The sequence below is a fragment of the Pelodiscus sinensis genome, chromosome 3 (genome assembly GCF_052426305.1).
Source record: "Pelodiscus sinensis isolate ZL-2025 chromosome 3, ASM5242630v1, whole genome shotgun sequence".
Taxonomy (NCBI): Eukaryota; Metazoa; Chordata; order Testudines; family Trionychidae; genus Pelodiscus; species Pelodiscus sinensis.
The window spans coordinates 99,791,797-99,812,881 of NC_143054.1; the positions used below are offsets into that span (position 1 = coordinate 99,791,797).

At 41.6% G+C, this 21,085-nt stretch overlaps 1 protein-coding gene across 2 annotated transcripts in view; it reads right to left on the bottom strand.

Annotated features, from left to right (window-relative positions):
• Positions 1-1,293: 1,293 nt before the first annotated feature.
• Positions 1,294-21,085, bottom strand: part of IL20RA (interleukin 20 receptor subunit alpha) — a 52,266-nt gene continuing 32,474 nt past the window's right edge. The window contains exons 4-7 of one of the 2 annotated variants that reach the window (XM_025178071.3): positions 20,194-20,369; positions 16,084-16,228; positions 15,130-15,269; positions 1,294-12,315 (exon numbers count right to left, since the gene is read on the bottom strand). In XM_025178071.3, the coding sequence (XP_025033856.2) occupies positions 11,356-12,315; positions 15,130-15,269; positions 16,084-16,228; positions 20,194-20,369 (1,421 nt within the window). In that variant the 3' untranslated portion in view covers positions 1,294-11,355. The remainder of the gene's footprint in view (positions 12,316-15,129; positions 15,270-16,083; positions 16,229-20,193; positions 20,370-21,085) is intronic. The other variant, XM_006112725.5, reaches the window with a different exon arrangement.

A 21,085-nucleotide genomic window follows, 5' to 3' on the forward strand; every position in this document is an offset into this window, starting at 1 on the left:
GCTTTTTGGCTATAGGTTATCAAAAGTTAGACTAGCTAAAGGCCAGTGAACATCTCTTATTTTAGGCTGTCATAATGTATGTAGAGCTCCCTCAGCTGACTTCAATAAATTGGCTCTGGGATAAAAGTGCTACTGTTACAAAATGATTTGTTTGCATAAGCATAATATTCCCAATGGACAAAAGTCATGAGACAGAGAATCCTGCAAATCCACAGACAGTTGTTTTGCATTTGCGAGTATTTACATCATGGATATGAATGTGGATCTCTGTGAATCATTTCTGCAGATGTGGATGCAGATACCAATTTTGTATCTGCACAGGGCTCTAATGTGATATCTGTTCTGAAGCTTTCCTTGCTTCTGTTTTCACCTGTGTTCATTTTAGATTCTTCCTTCAACGCAGTTATCTACATCCACAAGGTGGCAGCATCGTCTTCTTGACTTCAGAAAGCTCCCAGCATAGATTTTGTACCCTTACAGTCTGGCTCCTCTGCCTATAAAGTGAATCTTAAATGTTACTTAGGTGGAGAATCAGTTTTCTTGTATTCATAATAGTGGTGGGTGTCACATTTCTTCCCTCGTCTCTGATTTCACACCAATCCGATAGCTTTCTTTGATAGGATAAGTCTTGTTGATAAGGGAGAAGAGGTGGACCTGGTATACCTAGACTTTAGTAAGGCATTTGATACTGTCTCTCATGACCTTCTTATCAATAAACTAGGCAAATACAACTTAGATGGGACTACTATAAGGTGGGTGCATAACTGGCTGGATAACTGTTCTCAGAGAATAGTTATTAACAGTTCATAGTCATACTGGAAGGGCATAACAAGTGGGGTTGCTCGGGTATGTTTTGGAGTCAGTTCTGTTCAATATCTTGCAGATGATGCCAAGCTGGGAGTGGTTGTAACTGCTTTGGAGGATAGGGTTCTAATTCAAAATGATCTGGACAAACTGGAGAAATGGTCTAAGGTAAATAGGGAAAAGTTTAATAAGGACAAATGCAAAGTACTCCACTTAGGAAGGAACAACCAGTTTCACACATACAGAATGTGAAGTGATTATCTAGGATGGAGTACTGCAGAAAGGGATCTAGGGGTCATAGTGGACCACAAGCTAAATATGAGTCAACAGTGTGACACTTGCAAAAAAAGCAAATATGATTCTGGGATACATTAACGGGAATATTGTGAGCAAGACAGGAGTAGTGATTCTTCTGCTCTACTCTGTGCTGATTAGGCCTCAATAGGAGTACTGTGTCCAGTTCTGGACACCACATTTCAAGAAAGATGTGGAGAAGGTCCAGAGAAGAGCAACAAGAATTATTAAAGTTCTAGAGAACATGAGCTATGAGGGAAGACTGAAAGAATAGGGCTCATTTAGTTTAGAAAAGAGAAGACTAAAAGGGGACATGATAGCAGTTTTCAAGCACCTAAAAGAGTGTTACAAGGAGGAGGGAGAAAAATTGTTCTCCTTGGCCTCTGAGGACAGGACAAAAAGCAACGGGCTTAAATCGCAGCAAGGGAGGTTTAGGTTGGACATTAGGAAAAACTTCCTGAATAAATTGCCTAGGGAGGTTGTGGAATCTCCATCACTGGAGATATTTAAAAGCAGGTTAGCTAGACATTTATCAGGGATGATATAGACTGTGCTTCAGGGGACTGGACATGATGATCTCTTGAGGACCCTTCCAGTTCTAGTAATCTATGATTTACATGAAAAAAATATTTTTTCTTTAATGACATAGAAAAGGAAGACAGCTTGGTAGTCATCTGCTTAGGGAGCAGGAGAAGTGGGAGAGTTCTCCACAGGATTAAGTCAGATACTGGAGCGGGAAGGGTTTCTTCCGTCTCTGGTTCAGACCAGTCCCCCACTTCCACAGGAATGTCAACATGTTAGGGAGAAAAACAGGGTAGCGACCCACCACAGCCCAAATGTCTTATTGTATGTTCCATTGTGGAAGCTGGATTTGCTTCCTTGTAGAACAAACACTTGGGCCAGCATCCACATTTCTCAAAAAGAAAAGCTCTAGTACAAGTTGAACCTCTCTAGCTGGGCACCCTCAAGACCTGACAGGTGCCGAAACAGAGAATTTGCTGCACCATAGGAGGTCAATATTGTCTAGTGGTATTACCAACACTTCTACTGCTTCCTGGGCTCTTAGAAGACATTTAGAGGTAAATTAGAGCTAAATAACAGCACAGAACACTGAGAGCCAGGACTGGCATCTGTAGACATATTTTATGAGACAAAGGGAAATTTGGCCACACCCATGCTAGGTGGAAATCCAGCCACCTAAAATCACGCTGAACCACGGATGTTGCCAGACCAGAGAGATTCAACCTATAGTTCAATCACAAGATTTGGAGTTTGTTGCAAGAATGACTGGGTGAGTATCTCTGGTGTTTGCCATCAGGACTAGATGGTCATGATGGTTCTTTCTGGGAAATTTGGGCCTTGGTATCAATAGACTCCCCTCTGGATTTTGGAAGACTGGAACTCTGGAATTGACGGGAGATTTGGGCTCACTCATGGGTCTCTGAACTCACTCCTGCCCCCTCACAGTAGCTCCTGAAGACACCTCTGCTTGTGTCTACAGGTTTTACAGAGCAAAAAGTATTGACCAGAAAACTTAAAAGGGAACGGAGAAGAATCACAAGTTCCTCTTTTTCAAAAAATTAAGTCATTACTGGAAAGAGTTTTCAGTCACTGCTGATGTCTGTTGGTCTAGAGAGGAAAGGCTCAGTTTCACATGATTACTCCCCTGTGCTGTCCCACACACCATCAACAGTTGTGCTTGAGTAAAAGAAATTAGATATCAAGTGAAGTATCTCCTTAAGTAGAAAAAAGACATGTGATAAAAGTTAGAATGTGAGGTCCGACAGGGTGAGATGATGGTTTTAAGCTACTCTCCATGCTGGTTAGGTGCATGGGGAAGTTATACACACCTATGTCAGCTCCCAGCAAATAGCATTCTTTAAACTCTGTGGGGTTTCTCAGGCTGCTGCTGGAGAGCCCTCCACTCCCTTGCTGAGTGCCAGAGATGGTGCCTGACCCTTCTGGTTGCCTTGCTTTTAGGTTGCCCAACTAGAGATAGTTTTAAGGAGTCTGATCATCTAAAGGCAGGTGTTCAACCCTTTTTGAAACTCACACCCCCCTGGACTCCTAAACATTGACTCACCCAAGATCACCACTGATAACATTTTTCAAATGTTTCTCAAGCCGAAAGTCTGTTGCTAATTATATCAAAACCGTGGGTTTAGAATCTTGTCTTTAAAACCAACGCTTGGAACTCCAGGTACATTTTCCTTATACCTCGGGCCACACTGCAAAAGAGAAGGGTTACAATGCAGGAAGAGCGCAGCAGCTGTGAGCTCTGAACACACAGTTTTAGGACCCAAAGAGCTTAGTGGTCAGACCTGGCCCTGTAATAAATAATATACACATAACAGTGCATTGAAAGAACAATTACCACACATATTTGCTCTTCCCCTTTTTGTAGCCTTCTTTCTTGCAAAGGGGTGGCTAATACTATTCAAGAAGAAATCATTTGCTTATAGGTCTCAGACATACACTTGCATTGTCTGAAAAATACATTTGCCTTTTACAAATGCCTCTGGTGGCCAGGAGGAAGCGGTGGGGGGAGAGAAAATACCCCTGGAGGCAGGGAGGCTAGGGGAGAGGAAACACCCCTGGTAAACTGGGGGAAGGATTTCAGGGAAGAAAAAAGGCCCCTGTCCGATGGGATCCCCCACCCCGAGTCCCTCCTCACCCCCTAACCCTCACTGTCACATACCTCCCTCCTCCCCATATCACCAAGCTCCTGACTCATCACCAGGGAATGCTGGGTAAGTCTGCTAGTCCTCTTATACTTTGCCCAGCCCTTGTTTAACTCAGCCCACACTGCAGCCAAACAACTGTGGCTTGGCTTAGAGAATTAATTAAGGGCCATCCCCATGGCTGCTTCTGTTATTTAGAAGAACAACATCTTGCATCTTAGCAGCAGAAACCTCCATTGTCTCCTTGATTTACATATTGGCTTTGCTGCTAGTGCACTACAGTCCCTGCTGGGCTGCTGCTCTGACATTGTAGTGAAAGGAAGCCAATATTAGGGTGTACCCGACATACCCTGCAGTCTAATGGGTGTTTTTTACTAGCTTGCACGCTGCATTTCTAAGAGGCAAGTAAGGAGTTAAAGCATTCCAATATGGATGTAATGTCAAGGACAGCCCTTGCCTGATGTTAATGGCTCAGCTTTACAGTCAGCATCTAACCGTGTAAGGAGTTGAACCCCTGGGCAGGCAGATATCTGCCTGGCACAGTGAAAAAGGGCCTCTTACCTGGCCCATCTCATTTGTGTATTCATAGCTGAAATGTAATAGTTACAGCCATCAATCATTCTTGAGTCTGCCAACAATCCAGAGATCATTGAACATAAATGTTTATTAAGATGACAGTAGTGGGGGAAAAGGGTTGAGCCATAAATTGTGTCTAAAATAAAACATTCCCTGATTAAAAAAACTAAAACAACAGGTTCTAAAAAGATTTGAAACAGTTCTTGTTTAATCTGATAATTAATGTTGGCAGGCCATAACTACCTGTTGTGCTACTCACTAGTGGCAGTGACTATGCTGTGGAAGCCTACAGAAATAAGGACCATTTGATTCAGCAAGAGCATTGAAGAGCCCATCAGATTTTCATTAGTGACCCAAATAAAGACACTAGCTGCAATGCCAAGCTCCAGAAAATCACAGAGAAAATAGGAAGAGTATAAGCAAGAGATTTTGTTTCTCTCTTCTCATCAATACCTTGCTTCATGCGATTCCCGTTTTCAACTTACTCTTTCTCCAATCCATTAAAAACATGAAAAGCCTAGAATGCAACCATATTGGGCAATAGATACAACCACATATAAAAGACTATCTTCAAATGAGACATTTTCTTTAGGTATCTATTTCTCCAGGTGTCAACATTTGTAATGCTGTCAAGGACCTCTATAATGGTATTTTCAGTCTTCAAGCTGTTATTCCTCCACCTTCCTTATAAAATAATTGAAACTGTTCTGTCTATTACATAGGGCCCTCATTTGGGAGCTAGGAGACCTGAATTCTAATCCTGACTCAGCCACTGATTTGCTTTGTGACACTAGACAAATTATATTTCTTCTCTCTGCCAGTTAAACCTTTTCCACCCTTCATTTGTCTTGCCAGTGCAGGGGATGTTTCGATAAGGAACATCTCTCACTATGTTTGTGTGAGGTTAAGTACAGTGGAGTCAATCTTCAGGCTTTTAGACACTACCGTATCATAAATAGTAAGGTAAGCTTCTGAATACTCTGTTTTTGCACACCAATTCAGACCAAATACTAAACAGAAACTGAGGCAGAAGAGAGGTTAGGCAACTTGCTCAAGAATTAGGAAATCAGTGGCAGAGTTAGGAACTGAACTTAGATCTCTGGAGTCCCAGTCCCAGTGGGTAATTTCAAAGCCATCCATCCTTAACCTAATCTGCCCATTTGTCTTGACATTTATACCACACTCATTACTTTGGTCTCTAAGAAATTAATGTCTCAACCATGTTTTCCATGTATGAGGAAGGAATACAACCATTTTGGGGATGTGGAGTCCTGTCCATGCAAGTAACTGTCTAATGCCACCAATTCATAAGTCACTGAACAGCTATCAGATGGGAAAGGATTTCCTTCATCCTGGATACAGGTAGGACGCCGATGGAAAGGAGTGGGGATGGAAATCACAATAGGAATTCTCATGCTTATCAAAAAGATTAATTTGCCCAAGTAAATCTGAGTTAGCCGAAGTAAATCTGAGTTAGCTTTCAGAGAGTAAGGCGGTCACACTTCTGCAGCCTGACAGCCATCAAGCCAGTAGATTAATTATTTGATCACTTGAGGAGCAAAGCCCACTCTAGTACAACACTGTGTAAAATAAAATATGAAAAATCCAAGTTGAACTGATGTCATTTTTCACAGCAAAGCGACTTAGCCCAGTCACAGTGGCTTTTGATTGTACCGTAGCTCTGGTAGCTGAAAGAGATTCTTGGTACTTTTTGGCAAATCAGCAGTTCTACAGCTCAGATAGAAAAGCATGCAGAAATAAGCAGCAATCGATGAAACAGAACCATCTGCTGTGTGTCTTAGGGATCAGAAGTTAGAGAATACAGTACATTTACAAAACAAGTCTCACAGAGGTTGCATGTTTGGTTTTTTAAATAAATTTCTTGGGAACTCTGATGTCAGTGCTGCAGCAAAAAGCCTGGAGATAGATGTTAATCAAATTATGAGAAACAGGTCTGTCATTTTATTGATGAAAACCATAAACAGTAAAAAGCAAGTAAAAACATGATACCATCCAGTTAATTGATTTTGATTACCATGGTTTTCCATTTACCGGAATATTTGGCTTTTGATCAGAAATGTAGCTGTCACATCAGAAACAAGCCTTCATGGTCCATTGCCCTGGGAGATGAATGTATTAACTTAGGCTACATCTACACTGCAGCTCTTTTCTGGAATACCAGAGGTATCCCGGAAAAGCTATGCTGTGTCCAAGGATACATTTCAGAAAAGCGGATGCATTCTTTCGCCATTCCTATAAATCTCGTTCTACAAGGAAGAAGTGACGTGTTGAAAGAGGAGGCTTTTCCGAAATTTGGTGCAGTGTAGATGTGCCAAATTTCAGAAAAACCTCTTCCGAAAGAAAAATGGAAAAAGATACGCAAATTGCGGTTCGCAATTTATCTTTTTCTGACTTTTCTTTGTAGTGTAGACACAGCCAAAAATCTCTGACACTTAAGATGCCAATCTTCTAAAATAACAAGTAGTAACATTGTCCCATCGCCTTTCAATTGGCAGCTGGTACATAGGTAACTTTTTCTTCAAACATGTAATTTGAAGGGGCAGCAGGTTCTGGAGGACACCACTAAGAAACATACCGGATCATTATGAGGCCCCCTTAGAAACCCGTGGAAACCATTCTGCTCATATTCTTTAAATTTTCTGAGTCCCCAATTCCTTCATTACTTTTTTCAGAGGTAGACCTTTGTTTTACATAGAAATACTCCACCAATCTGCCTAACACTTCACAAAACACCACAGGGAGTGCCCTAATAATCCTCTCCACCAACCAGAGGGCGTCAGATGTTGTCTTTGCTTCTGATCAATTTTTACACTTTCTACAGTTAAGGGAGGCTACAGCTGAAGCCTTTTTTGGTGGAAATTCAGGGTGAGACATGTATTCTATTACCATCTACTCCTCTGTTCCCTGATGGGCCATCGATAGGATGCATTGGGGCTAAGGCAAGAAGCGAAAGATCATGCTAAAGTCTCCCTTAAAATTTAACAAAAGGAAGCTAACTTTGCTATTCAGCGCTTAAGCCACACAGCTGGACTTGAGAGTGTTGCCTTAAGCAACAGAGCAAAACACCTCTTGCAATAAGAAAGTTATCAGCCAGAAGAACTGGTCAGAAGGATGCATCCTATGGCTCCCTTTGCAGGATCAGGGCCTTGGAGACCAAGATTTGTCTTTTACTTTTGCGGTATGTCCTGCATTTTAAAAAGTGAGGATTTTTTCCCCCAACAGACATGGACTTCAGTCAAAAGTCTGGATTCATGTCTGTAAAGCAATGTAAATGAAAAGCCAGGCTGTAACAACTAAAGTGCCACTCAGCTAAAGCACCACTCAGTTTCACTATGCAAAATAGCTGGGATTTCCCTCTGCTTTTTGGGCTGGGACAGCTTGCCAGTGAAGAGCATCACTTTTAATTACAACATGTTTAGAGGCACAATTTTATATATATTTATACATAAGATTATAATGTAAATTCAGATGTCTGTATTTGGAATTTAAAGGTGAATAAAGAGCTCTTGGCAAGAGAAATGATTCCCCAATTTATCATACACTAAATAGAAACAGGGATGTAAGCAACTAGTCTACTACCTGATATGCCTAGGCTTATCAGGTAGTCAAGTCACTACTCGACTAGTCACTCCCCAGGGGGAGTGGAGACAGTGCTGCGGGGAGCCGGCTTAACAGCCAATTCCCCCCCAACCCCATTTCTGTGGGGGGGAAGGGGCAGGAGAAGCAGAGGTGCAACAGGGGAAATGGCCCAAGCCAGGACTGAGGAGTCCCAGCTCACACCAGGTCCCAGATGCTGTGGCTCTGCTTTTTAAATGTAGTGGCTCAGCTGTCCTGGCTCACGCTGGGTCCCTCATGCTGCACCTCTGGTTTTTAAATGTAATAAAAGCCTGTTGTGCCTCTGCTTTTTAAATGTAGTAAAAGCCTGGTGGCTCTTACTACATTTAAAAAGCAGAGGGGCAGTGAACCCCTTATCTACTAATTGAATAGTCAATGGAAATTCCATCAACTACTCAATTAGTTTCCTAACCACTATTTAACATCCCAAAACAGAAGCATTACCATCTACATGTTAAAAGTAATCTTTAATTCTTATTAAACAGAATGGCAAGGAGAAAGATAACAGTAGTTCAAACACAGTTTTGAGGCTATCTGTGGTTGATTTCTGACTCTATAGCTTAAAAGTCACTAACCTTCTCCTGCCTTCTGCTTTCCTGTCTGTAATATCAGGGTAATAACACCTTCCTTACAGTGAGATTATGATGATACTTTATTTAGTGTTTGTAAAGAGTTTGGTGCTCCTCCAATAGAAGATACTATAGAAGGAGAAAGCATTAAAATCCATAATATACAAATACTGCATTTAAAGATCAAAACTCAGAATAACCAAAGTTTATTAAACTGAGAGAGGGAATAAAGACTAAGTTTCCTAGCATGTGTTTATATTTATACAGAAGTGTTTCTCAAACTGTGCTCCGCGGAGCCCCTGGGTTCTGCGAGACATCTCCAGGGGCTCCGTGAGGTTGACAAACTGGAAACATCAATAGGTACAACACATACAATCAGTGGACCACTGGGGCTCCACATAAATTTTTACACATGTAAAGGGCTCTGGAGCCCAAAAAGTTTGAGAACCGCTGCCCTAAGGAAATGTGCTTTTAAAAAAAGGACATGATATGGCTTACAATTTGCCATGGGAAATAAAGAAACCCCACCTAATTTTCACCATTGTTCTTATGCCAGGCTAACGCCACCGTGAGGGCCTGCTTTTGATCAACTGGCAAACAACATTTCTTAATGCCATTTGAGGCATTTATTGTAAATCAATGCTACTAATGCCTGTTCGTGTCAGGTGCTGCCACTGATAAGGATAACTCCTGCACAAATCACTCTTGTAAATGAGAATTGATTCTGGCACTGTGAAAGTCATGCTAGTGAACTATTTCTTTCTCAAGCTGCCATTGGACTGCAGGATCAGTAGTATCTTTGACCTTGATGAATGAGTGGCTGTAACTTTCACAATGGAATAATTGACAGCCTGCCCAGATCACATTTATGCCACCAGAACTTCAAGTCTTTGAGTGAGGGAGGTTCTTACATAGCCATTGGCAAGAAGTTCCAATTGTTAATTACACTTGCTGTTAAAAAATACATTCTAATTCTAGTTGTAATATTTCTAGCTTCAACTTCCAGTCACTTGACCCTGGATTATACTTAAAATGTATATCAACTTAGCTAGGTCACTCAGAATCATGAGAAATTCACATCCCCGAGAGCAGTAGTTCAGCTGAGTCAGTCCCCGGTGTAGACAAAGCTAGTCCAACAGAAGAATTCTTCTGTCAACCTAGCTACAGATGCTTGATGATGTTGATTACCTACAACAGTGATGGGAAAACCTCTTCAGTCAATGCAGGAAGTGTCTACGCTATGGAACTATAGTGTCATAACAGCAGTACCATATCTGTGCCACCAAAGTACCTGTGGCGGAGACATGCCCTGAGTCTCTGTTAAGCTTTCATCTGTTCCTCAATTATAATCATATATTTTCTGGGTGTCGGTACTTATGGACCAGGATCAAGCCAGATCTTAACCTCTTTAATAAAGCCAAGGCCTTATTCAGGACATCTCTTTCAGTACAGTACATAAGCAGAGGCTTAACTGTGAGGCTTACCTTGAATTCAGTGGGACTTCAGCATGTACTTCAGTGCTATCCTGAATAGGAAGGAATTTAAGCATATATATTCCCAGATAGGGGACTTGATCTTTTATTGTAAGATGTATTTTCAGACCTTGAAATCATTCTTGTACCTGTTTTTTAACCCTGATTTTTCCATATCCATTTTAAAATATGAATGCCAGAATTCGACACTATTCCCATAAATGGTCTCAACAATACTGAATAAAGCAGCAACAGCACCTGCTTGCTCTTACTTAACACTCCTTGTTTCTTTGTCTAAGGAATTAATTGATTTTTTTAAAATCTACAGCATTGCAGAAGGAGCTCTTATTCAGTCAGTTAACTCCAGTGATCCCCAGTAGCTGTAATTGTGCTTTCATGTGAAAGTGTTTCTTTTGCTGCTGACTATTTGCTTTGATAAAAGTACCTACCCTGACTAGTTAATAAGATTGACGTAGGGTAATTAGAATGTTTAAGAATAACTGAATATCCTCAAGAAAAAGTGCATCTAAGTGTCACCAATAATTTACTGCTATTCACTGACAGAGATTGGTGTAGCAACTGGGGTGTGGGTGGTCAGGCAATAGCAATATTTCTGTTTTTTCACCTTTGTTTAGCTTGTAAACTATTTTTCTTAAGTATCTGTAAAATATCCAATATAATGGAGTCCAAATCGTCTTAGAGCTTCTATAATATCAATAACTAAAACACAAAACAAAACAATGTATAGTAGAAGCTGTTAATTCCTACAAAATTTAGCCTTTTCTCCCAACCTCTCATCAAAGATTAACGGTAGAGACTGTAATACATTTATTAAAGCTCAATCCAATTCCCAAGGAAGCCTACAGCAGTCTCTCCAGCAGCTTAAGTGGGGGCTGGACTGGGCCTTTAAATAAATCTACTTCATTTTAACCAAAATATATGAAAGAACTTCCCCATGGAAATCTGTGATAGCTCTGAGAATCCTTAGGGCTGAAGAAACTTAGGGTTTTTCCTCTGCTTCCTTCCTATTTTTTTTAATCACTTATTAAGCGCATTGTGAGAAAAGCTTCCTAATATTCTCTAAAAATGATTGTTTTCAAGTACAAATAATTTGATTTAATGAAGATAGCATGAGGAAAACTCCAGAACAATCCTTACAGAGAATCTTTTTTTACAATATAAGTCTTAAAAAAATTTAAAAAAAACCCAATATAGAGATTAGATTATTTCAGTGCAAATCCAGCCCTGGTCAAATCTAGCCATTACTTGATGGTATAAACAATAATTTACATTTAACATTTTAAAATATTGAGGGAAGACCGTTCAGTCTTCCATTTTTACATGCAAACCCCACTGTTCCTTGAACTGCAGGAGATATGGTTCTTGGTCTTCTGATGGCTCAACAGACACCTGCCTCTCATAGAGTTTGGACAAAAGTCCCTCGTCAGCAGGCTGATCACATGCTTCATGCTCAAGTACTTCTTCATGTGTATCATGCTCAAAACTGGACAATGTAGGTATAAAAAGTTTTCCAGTATGAGGATCCCAGTCTACTAATATTGTCTGTTCATCCTCTTCTTCCACCCCCATTGTCCCAGTTTGCTCCTGGGGGCTCTGTGTTATTGTTCTTAACTGGGGATGGTAAGACTGCTCTATCTTTTCAGTATCCACATTCACCAAATCACTCTGTGGCTCACCCAGCAGTACCTCTGGTGTAGCAGCCTTCTCCATCCAATTTAGTTCTTTTAGTTCCTGCACCAAACACACATCTGTAACTTGCACATCAAGCTGGGGACAGTACGAGTGTCCTATTTTACTGTCAGCCAAGTCCCTCAGAGTTATTTGTGGCTCATCTAGCAGTTCTCTTGGTTCAGAAGACTTCTCTGTTGAACCACATTCTTGTACCTTTTGCACAGGAAAAAGTTCTGCAGGCCTCACATCAAGTGCATACTCTACAGCCCCTTCATTCTTCTGACCCAAAGCATAGCGGAATCCATGCTGGCATCGTGGTGAGCAGTTCCGATATCTCACAGAGTCAGGTAAAATTTTAACATCTTCGGAAGTATCAGCCAAACAGTTCACTTCTAAGGCTCTTGTCAGAGGCTCATCAACACTGCTTTCGTCATGAATGGAACTGCAGTTGTGGCTGGTCCTATGTATTAAATTTGTGGTTTCTTGGGAAGTCTTGTACTCATCCACTATATTAAGAGTGATGAAGTTAACCACTATTTTTTCAGAAGGCATAAAAACCGTTTCATCAAATTTATTGGTGTACTGCAATACCTGGAACGGAAAGGCAATGTGAAAAAAAAAAAAAGAAATATAAGACTCTCTCACAGCAGTTTATTTGGAATCTACTTTTAAAATGTACAATTAGGTCCCATCTGGTCAGGGGTAAGGAGGAAATGAAATGCAAAATCTGGCCCATTCTCTATAAGCAGTGACAAGAGAAGCCGTAAGTCCATTGATAAGCTCATTAGAAAGCTTCCACCTTAAGGCAAAGCGGATTCAATAATCAGGCTTAACTTTACATTGGAAGTGGTGGATTGAGACAAAGGACCAAGAGTCCAGAGATTTGTGTTCTACTTCTGGCTATGTCACAGAGTGCATTTGTGGCCCTGGGGGCTAGTTACATCACCCTCTATGCACCTCCATCTCTCCATCTAGAGAACTGGGATGTCACTAAGTTACCTACTTCTCACAGAAGCTATGCATGTCTTAACTTGCTCGTTAGTGTTTGTATGGTGATCCAAGAGTTTCAGGTAGAAAGTGTTACAGGGTTTCAAAGTACTTGTTATATAATAGTTGTACTTCTCTCTCAAACTGGAAGAAACCTATTACTGGTGTCTACCAGCAATCCTTGTTTCAAGTACAAAAAAACGTCTCTCCAATCAACAGGTCCTTTCAAACACAGTAAGTGCAACCACTGTAAATAAAATATGCCAAGGGGAAAAAAGAACCCCAGAACCAGGAAACCCAAAGCTGCCTTTTTTACTGTAAATGTGTGATGTTTTATACTCAATAAAATGAGAGATTAATACATGTAGCAAAGCACAAAAGTTGTTCCAGAAAGTTCTCCTAAAGCTCTTCATCCCTGACCTGAAACTGCTTGGCTACTCCATCTACCACTGGGTGCAGATGGCCAATCAGGGGAAATAGTTTGTAGAAGTAGTGAAATGATGGCTGGTATATAGACTAATTTCCACTTGTTACTGAATTAAGGATTTTAACCCAGAAGTCAAGAGGTGGGGGTTGTAGAAGATGAACCTTCCTGGGGTTCAGTCACAGCAGCAAAGGCTGCTCTACAGTAGTGACATTACCAGTTCTAGTCTCCCCAGAAAATCTGGCTCCATATAAAAGGGAGAGATGCTGCACCTCCTGCACCAACCCCACCACGGGCTGGCTTCCTTCTGATTTAATCCCATCAGTCTCTTTACCTCCTTCAAACCCTCCATACTATCCTCTGTCATGGACAGTGAGTTAACATCACAGTTGAGGGCTGGCGTACACTACAAAGGTAAGCTGACTTATCTACCTTGCTCAGGCCTTTGAAAAATGTCCTGTCCTGTGAGACATAGTTAAGGCAACTTAAGGCCTGGTGAAGACACTGCTAATCAACAGCAGAATTCTTTCGAAGAGGTGGATTTACTATAGCGATGGAAGAACCCCTGTCACTATAATACAGGTCTGCACTCCAGTGCTACAGCAGTTGGGCTGCCATGGCATTTCTAGTTAAGACATACCCTTAATAGTGCATTGTTTTATAATGGTGCCTCAATGTTTGACAGCTTGCTGTGCAATATCTAGGAGATAAAGCCCTGCTTTTAGGGATTAAAAATGAAACACTTCCCCCTCCCCCGTTCTTTTAAAGATCTTTTCTTTAAAAATTGTTATAATACAATGAAAGGGACAAACTTATAAATATTTGTACACAGAAATATCTGTGGGTGATCTAATTAGTACAGGTTGAACCTCCCTAAACTGGGACTTTCTGGTTCAGCAATATCTGTGGTCCTAATGTTCCTGGACCACAGAGCCGAGGAATGGGTAGGTCTGGTGGTAGGGCAGGAGCATGGTCGGGGAGTTGTTGACTCAGACAGGAGTCCTGTGTCATAGGGGGTGGGTGTTGTGGGGAGTTCTGGCCCCAGTGGCCAGCTCCAGCCCAGGTGCAGCCAACCAAGCTCTGTGGCTGTGGTCGGAGCTGGAGCACCCTGGTTGCTGGGGCCAGAGCTCCTCAGCCAGGGAGCTCCAGCTCCCACTCCAGCTGTGGAATTCTGCCTCTGACAGCAGCTGAGCCAGCAGCAGCAGGGCCAGGTTGGAGCAGCCCATTTGGGGTAGCAGAGCAGCACAAGCTAGTAGGGGAGGAATCTTCGCTGTTCCGGCAAATTCCCTGGTTCAAGACAAGTCAGGTCTTGAAGGTGTCGGACCAGACAGGCAAACCTGTAGTACACTGACATGTTAGTAGATTACTACAGAAAAGCAGACTTAACCGTACTGTATTAGAAAATATACTAAATTGAAAATTAAGTCATCTGCCTAGTTCAGATATACTAAATCCTCCAGAAACATAAACAAAGAGTGAACTAGAGTAATCACTAGTAATAGTCCAAGAGAACATCAATATTTCATTTGGTCTCTCTTATTTAGTGATGAATTAATCCAATTAATAATTTTTGCTCATTGAAGCCTCTCCAGAGAACTCTGTGGGTAAATATAGAAATTGTGCCAGGAGCTTACTAATTGCATTTGCCTCAGCGCGCCTTAATCCTTGCTTATAGCAATGCCCCTTTCCAAGAACAGTTCCATTTTGATGCTCAGTAACTTTGGGTTTCTTTTTAGGAAAGCCTGCCAGGCAGTCATACCTCACAGGCACAGCTGTTAATATAGAATGTGTAGGCGGAGGAGTAAAATTAACAACCAGTGCATTATGTTCTTTTCTTGATTTGAGTGCAACTTAAGGTACTGATCCTGCAATATGTGGCATGCAGGCAGGTGCTGTAACACCCACATGGAAGCTTAGGGAACCCAAGGGGGCTCTTCACAGGTGCAGGGTAAATGGCTGGACTGAGGCTTGAGTAAATAATGAGGAGCACTTACCAGGTTAGGTGGATGCTTTTGTTTGCTGACATGAATATATCTATGCACACAATAGCCTGCCATTGAGACAATGAAGGCTGTTAAAATGATGGGCAGAATGTATCCAAATACAATTGTTACAGTCTGTTCTACAGTTGGGTCTGTTAATAAAACAGAAGTTATTGCATTATGTAGTTTACTTCCCAATACTGTCACAAGCACTTATCACGCTGCTGCCTGGATGGAGGAACCAATTTTGCTGCATTTGGGGATTTCTAGCATCTGTAGGGGCTGAAAATGGTGACATTTGATCCAGAGACCAATTTTGATAATTCTACTTGCCTTTGCAGGTGGAACTAGCTAACCTGATGCACCTTCGCTGTCAGAAAAAATGCTTAATAAAAGAACAGTTTCATCCTGATTTCTCTTGGATACAGAATCTCTTCTCTTCTGAAAAAATATTAGTTCACCCAAAGGCCCCAGCTTCATGCAACAGAGTTGAATAGCCATCGACTGCTGCTATTGGTGTATTCAGACTGGATTTGAAGACTGGATGGATGGGTGAAGAGGGAGAGGGAGAGAAAAAAAAAGTGTGCAGACACCCACAGATTCCAGAATCCATTAAGAAAATTCCAACAAAGACCATCGAGCTACTGGGGGAAAGAGAATGGAAGGTGATGAGATTTATTCCTGAGGAACACCCTGTTCACAGAGGAAGTCATTATATGTGAGCTCCAGTTAGGAGGATGGCATGTCTGTCGCAGCCATGGAAAACATTTGGGAGATTCCTCAACAGTACAATTTGGTGGAGGAAAAGATAAGGGGAAACTTTCCAAAATCAGAACTGGCCCTTTCACTTGGCTATCTAAGCAGTTCTAATCTATGCCTTTTCCTAGAATTGTTATACAACACATAATTCTTTCCAACTCTGATCTAAGTTTCATTCTCTTGGCAAGTTGCAGGATTTGTACATACCTTTCAGAGTAGCAATGCAGTGTTCTTCAGAAAATTCACTAAGCAAAAGTGGTGTTGTAACGTATGTCTGTACGCTGACACAGTAAACTATATTGGATTCCAACCGGGGCACAACCAGTGTATTGTTTTTAATGGAGAACACCCACTAGAAAAAAGAAGATGGCAACTTTTATTTTAAATCCTACCCTAAAACAAAGAAGATGGATTTTATTAAAAACAAACCAACAAAACCTGGAAAGAGCAACATTCTGACCATTAACCTGAGCTAGATCCGTAATTCTAAATTATTTCATTTTTTCTGAACACTAATAAAACAGAATCAGTTATTACATTGTCTCATCTGAGAATTTTACCTTCTGTTTAATGTAATAGTCTACATAAGAACGTAAGAATGGCCATACTACATCAGACCAAAGGTCCATTTAGCCCAGTAAAGGGCATTCCTGCTATACATCCAAAATACATTCCAAAAATTGGACATATAATGAAAAATGACAAAGAGGGGAATTTTTTTCCTGCAGCTGACTTCTGTTTTCATGAATTGGTCTTTTTATTTGCATGATGTAAAAGCGGGGAATAGGAGGACTTATAACACAACAGTTCCTACAAGTGTCAACGACGTTAGTGCAGAACCAACGAATAGCGTGGCAACGCCTTGTTGCCCAACAGTAGCCAGTGCCAGATGCCTCAAAGGGAATGAACAGAACAGTAATCATCAAGTCCCAGAGGAGTCGCTGTGTTAGTATGTAACTTTAAAAACAACTAGCAGTCCTGTGGCACCTTAGAGACTAACAAATACATTAGATCACGACCTTTCATGGGTAAAACCTACTTCATTAGATGAGCTGGAGTGATAATTACAGAATCTAGGGTATATGTAACAGCTAAAGCAGTTACCTGTCAATTGCTTTTATATCTTTCCTGGATTCTGTAATTTCCACTCCAATTTGTATAAAGAAGTGGGCTTTAACCACAAAGCCTCATGATCTAATGTATTTGTGAGTCTCTAAGGTGCCACGGGACTGTTTGTTGTTTTTAAAGTTAATCATCAAGTGATCCATCGCCTGTAACCCGTATCCCGGTTTTGACAAACAGAGGTTAGGGACACCATTCCTGTCCATTCTGGCTAATAGCCATTGATGAACCTATCTAGTTTCTTTTTTTTTAAACCCTGTTATAATCTTGGCCTTCACAAAATCCTCTGGCAAGGAGTTTCACAGGTTGACTGTATGTTGTTCTGTAACCCAGATGACCAATTCCCTCTTTATAGAAAGGAGAGAAAATGGAACACTGCTAGTGTGCACTCTGACAGATATTATGCTATTCAAGAAACATCTCTCTGGTCTTTCTGTAGGACATCCAAAAAAGGTCCAACAAAGTTACATTTAGTTTCCATTTTAGGTAAACTCATTGAGGCTGATCCTCCTTCTCCCAGGGTATGTCTACACTACCCTCCTAGTTCGAACTAGGAGGGTAATGTAGGCATACCGCACTTGCAAATGAAGCCCGGGAGTTGAATTTCCCGGGCTTCATTTGCATAAACTGGGCGCCGCCATTTTTAAATCCCTGCTTGTTCGAACCCCGTGCCGCGCGGCTACACGCGGCACGAACTAGGTAGTTCGGACTAGGCGTCCTAGTCCGAACTACCGTTACTCCTCGTGGAATGAGGAGTAACGGTAGTTTGGACTAGGACGCCTAGTCCGAACTACCTAGTTCATGCCGCGTGGCACAGGGTTCGAATGAGCAGGGATTTAAAAATGGCGGCGCCCAGTTTATGCAAATGAAGCCCAGGAAATTCAAATCCCGGGCTTCATTTGCAAGTGCGGTATGCCTACATTACCCTGCTAGTTCGAACTAGCGGGGTAGTGTAGACATACCCCCAGAGCTTATGAGGGTTTTAACTTTGACTTAAATAGGAACAGAATTAAGCCCTTTCATTTCTTAGCGGCTTGTGAAGCTGAACCATTATTGAGATGGAGTCCTAATAAGTGAAAAAATAAAGCTGTAATGTCAGATGAAAAAAGGTTGCTAAGAATGTCTCTCCATAAATTGTCTGTGGAATACTCACATCCTTTAAGCATTTGAAAGAAACAGCATAATATTAATATGGAGCAGTTGATAGGGTAGCATAAATGTCCTGGTTTGGTAATAGTAGTCATGAATGGAGAATCCACAAGTGAATTATGCAGGACAGCTCAAATGAGCATTAATAGAACCTTCACACTATACAATTTATTCTCTCAAGACTGCTTAAGAAACAGGTTCCAGTTTTGCAATTTAAAAAAAATTAGAACAATAGTTTGTTAAACTCTTCTTGTTAGTTAGGTGTCTTCTCTTGAAGGCAAATTAAAAATAGAGATTACATTTAATATTTAATACCTACATTTAATAAACATTTTAGATCTCAGAAAGAGATCTAAAAATAACCTTCCTATATTTAAAATTGTTGTAGCAGCACTAGCTAATATCTTGGCACTTTGCACTGCTTGCACCTAGAAATGTCCCTTTTGAAAGTTGGAAATCTCCCCTTTCCAATGGTATAATGCACCCATTCTATTTCTGCAGATCTGTGAGAAATTGGACCTGCCTAGTAACTAAATGTGCTCATCTTGCACTTCACAGCGTTGTAATTTGGAAGAGGAGGAGGGGGAAAGAGAGACAAGGTGATAGAAATCTGCTCCAAGATTTGGAATGTTATATTCAATCAGGTGAGATGGACTGGTGGGCAATATTTAGATGTTGTGGTCAAAAAACTTATCACACAAGTATTGTAACTAGATATGTGGCATTGTGATGGGGTGGATGAAGCCCAGAAGAAGGCCTCAGGGTCCTGCCATGCACTCATCCCAGGAGAAGAACAGAGAAGAGGTTCCAAAGCAGGCTAGAGTGGCTGCAGCAGCAGAAACTAATCAAGGCCTAGGAAGGCCCTATAAAAAGTTGCTGCAGCAGCATAGACAGTTACTTGCTCGAGCTAGAGGAGTGTAGATAGTGCTCCTGCCAGGTCCAAGGGAACTGCAGAACAACAGACAACTCAATATAGACTGGAGGAGTGAGGAAATGTTCCTGGCTGTCTATTGGGCTTAAGATTGGAAGAGCCTGAGCTAAGGGTAAGGCATTACTGAAAGGTGGAGCAGCAGGAAAGTGGACCCACGAACTGAAGGTAGTTTTGCTAAGGGGACATGGCAGTGCACAGCTAGGGTTGCCAGATGCCCAGTATTCACCCAGACAGTCTGGTATTTTTGCTTCCTGTCTGGTAAAAAATTCAGAGAATACCAGACACCTGAGATGTCTGGTATTCTCTGAATTTTTCCCCAGCTAGGAGGTGAAAATGCTGGGCACCTGGCAACCATACAAACACTCAGCACCTGACCTCCTCCCACCCCTCCCCGGCCCCCAACCCCCAAAGGCCGCCAACCCCAGCTCCCATGCTTATATGGTTCCCCAAGGCTGCCTGGGTCTTAGTGCTCAACTGCTCCCCTGTTCCTATCCCTGCACTCACTCTTAAAGGGGACATGCTGTTTTATCTTATTTTTTTTGGCTTAAGTCCTTGGAGCCCCCCCTTTTTTTGCTCAACAACTTTGCCCCCCCCATTTTTTTTCCCTTCAACAGAATTTTTTCCCAGTGTTTTTTTGGGGGGGGAGAGGGGTGTTTGGTATTTTTGTTTCAACCATCTGGCAACCCTATGCACAGCTGTTATTCTAGGGTCCCTAGGCTGGGGAATGGAGTAGAGATAGGCCTGGGTCCTTCTCTCCCCGTAAGCCACTGGCAAAGGGCCTACAATTCGACAGCTATAAACCCTCAGAAGGAGGCTGAACTCTCACAAGAGACATCGGGAAAGCGGAGTCCAGAACAGACCAGGGCAAAACCATTGTATCTGATAAGGAAGCCCTAAGGTATGGCCTTATACCAGTACTGGGCTGATTAAAAAATGTAGCTTCACCCAGGCAAAAGGGGGCACTAGCAAGAGGTGGGTACCAGGTTGTTTCCGGCAGGTGCAGAATTATATTTAAATAAATGAAGTACACTAGTCATGCTACTACTTACAGGGCAAGTGCCATAAACATGTCAAAAGATTTAATATGTACTGTTCTATAGACTTTTTAAGCTTACTCTTTTCTTAGTTTTTTTGTTGAATACAGACACATTATATTGCAGGCCAGAGTAGACTTGGTGCAAAGATACAGATCTCTCTTCAAGGGTTCTTTTCCATTTCTCAGGAGCAGTGAGAACTATTGATATAGACCTTTCAGTGGAAGACACAGTAACCATTGGTGGATCAATTTTAGCTGGAAAGAGAAGTGCATACACTTAAATAAAGCAATTTCACACAGCAAAGATACATTTGATATGACAAGTATTGTTGCATAAAAGCCTCTGCCCGAGCTATTACATATGGATTTTCTAGAAATACTCTAAACTGTAAGGTTCTGCCAACACAAAACTTAGACTGACAAAAATCTCCTGCTGACTGCATTGGAGGGGGGAAAGGGGACAGCTGTCTTCTAAGTCTCTTCATTACTGATGATTTGTAAATGATTCTCTGAAGCTTTCTGTAATTGTTTCAACTGCATTGCTTTTTAAACTCTGCAACTCCTTGTGATCTTAAACCTTGCAACTCTGTAATCTTTGTAAAACTTTGTACCTCTCAGCAACTTTGCTTTATAAGTTCAGAAACTTACTGTAAGCTTGGTGATTGAGCCTTGTAACTTTGTAATCTTTGTAACTCTCAGCCACTCTGCTTGTAACTTGCTCTAAACTGCATTTTCCCGAGATAGGAACGTGTGTGTGTGTGTGTGTGTGTGTGTGTGTGTGTGTGTGTGTGAGTGAGAGAGAGAGAGAGAGAGAGAGACTAGAGCCGTGGTCACCACCAGGTCAATCGCGCGATTGACTGATAGATCGCGAGGCCTCAACTAGCTGATCGCAAGGCATCTGGCCCCACTCCCATTTCCCCCCCTGCCTCCGAGAAGCCCCACTTCCTACCTCCAGCGAAAATGGAAGTAGT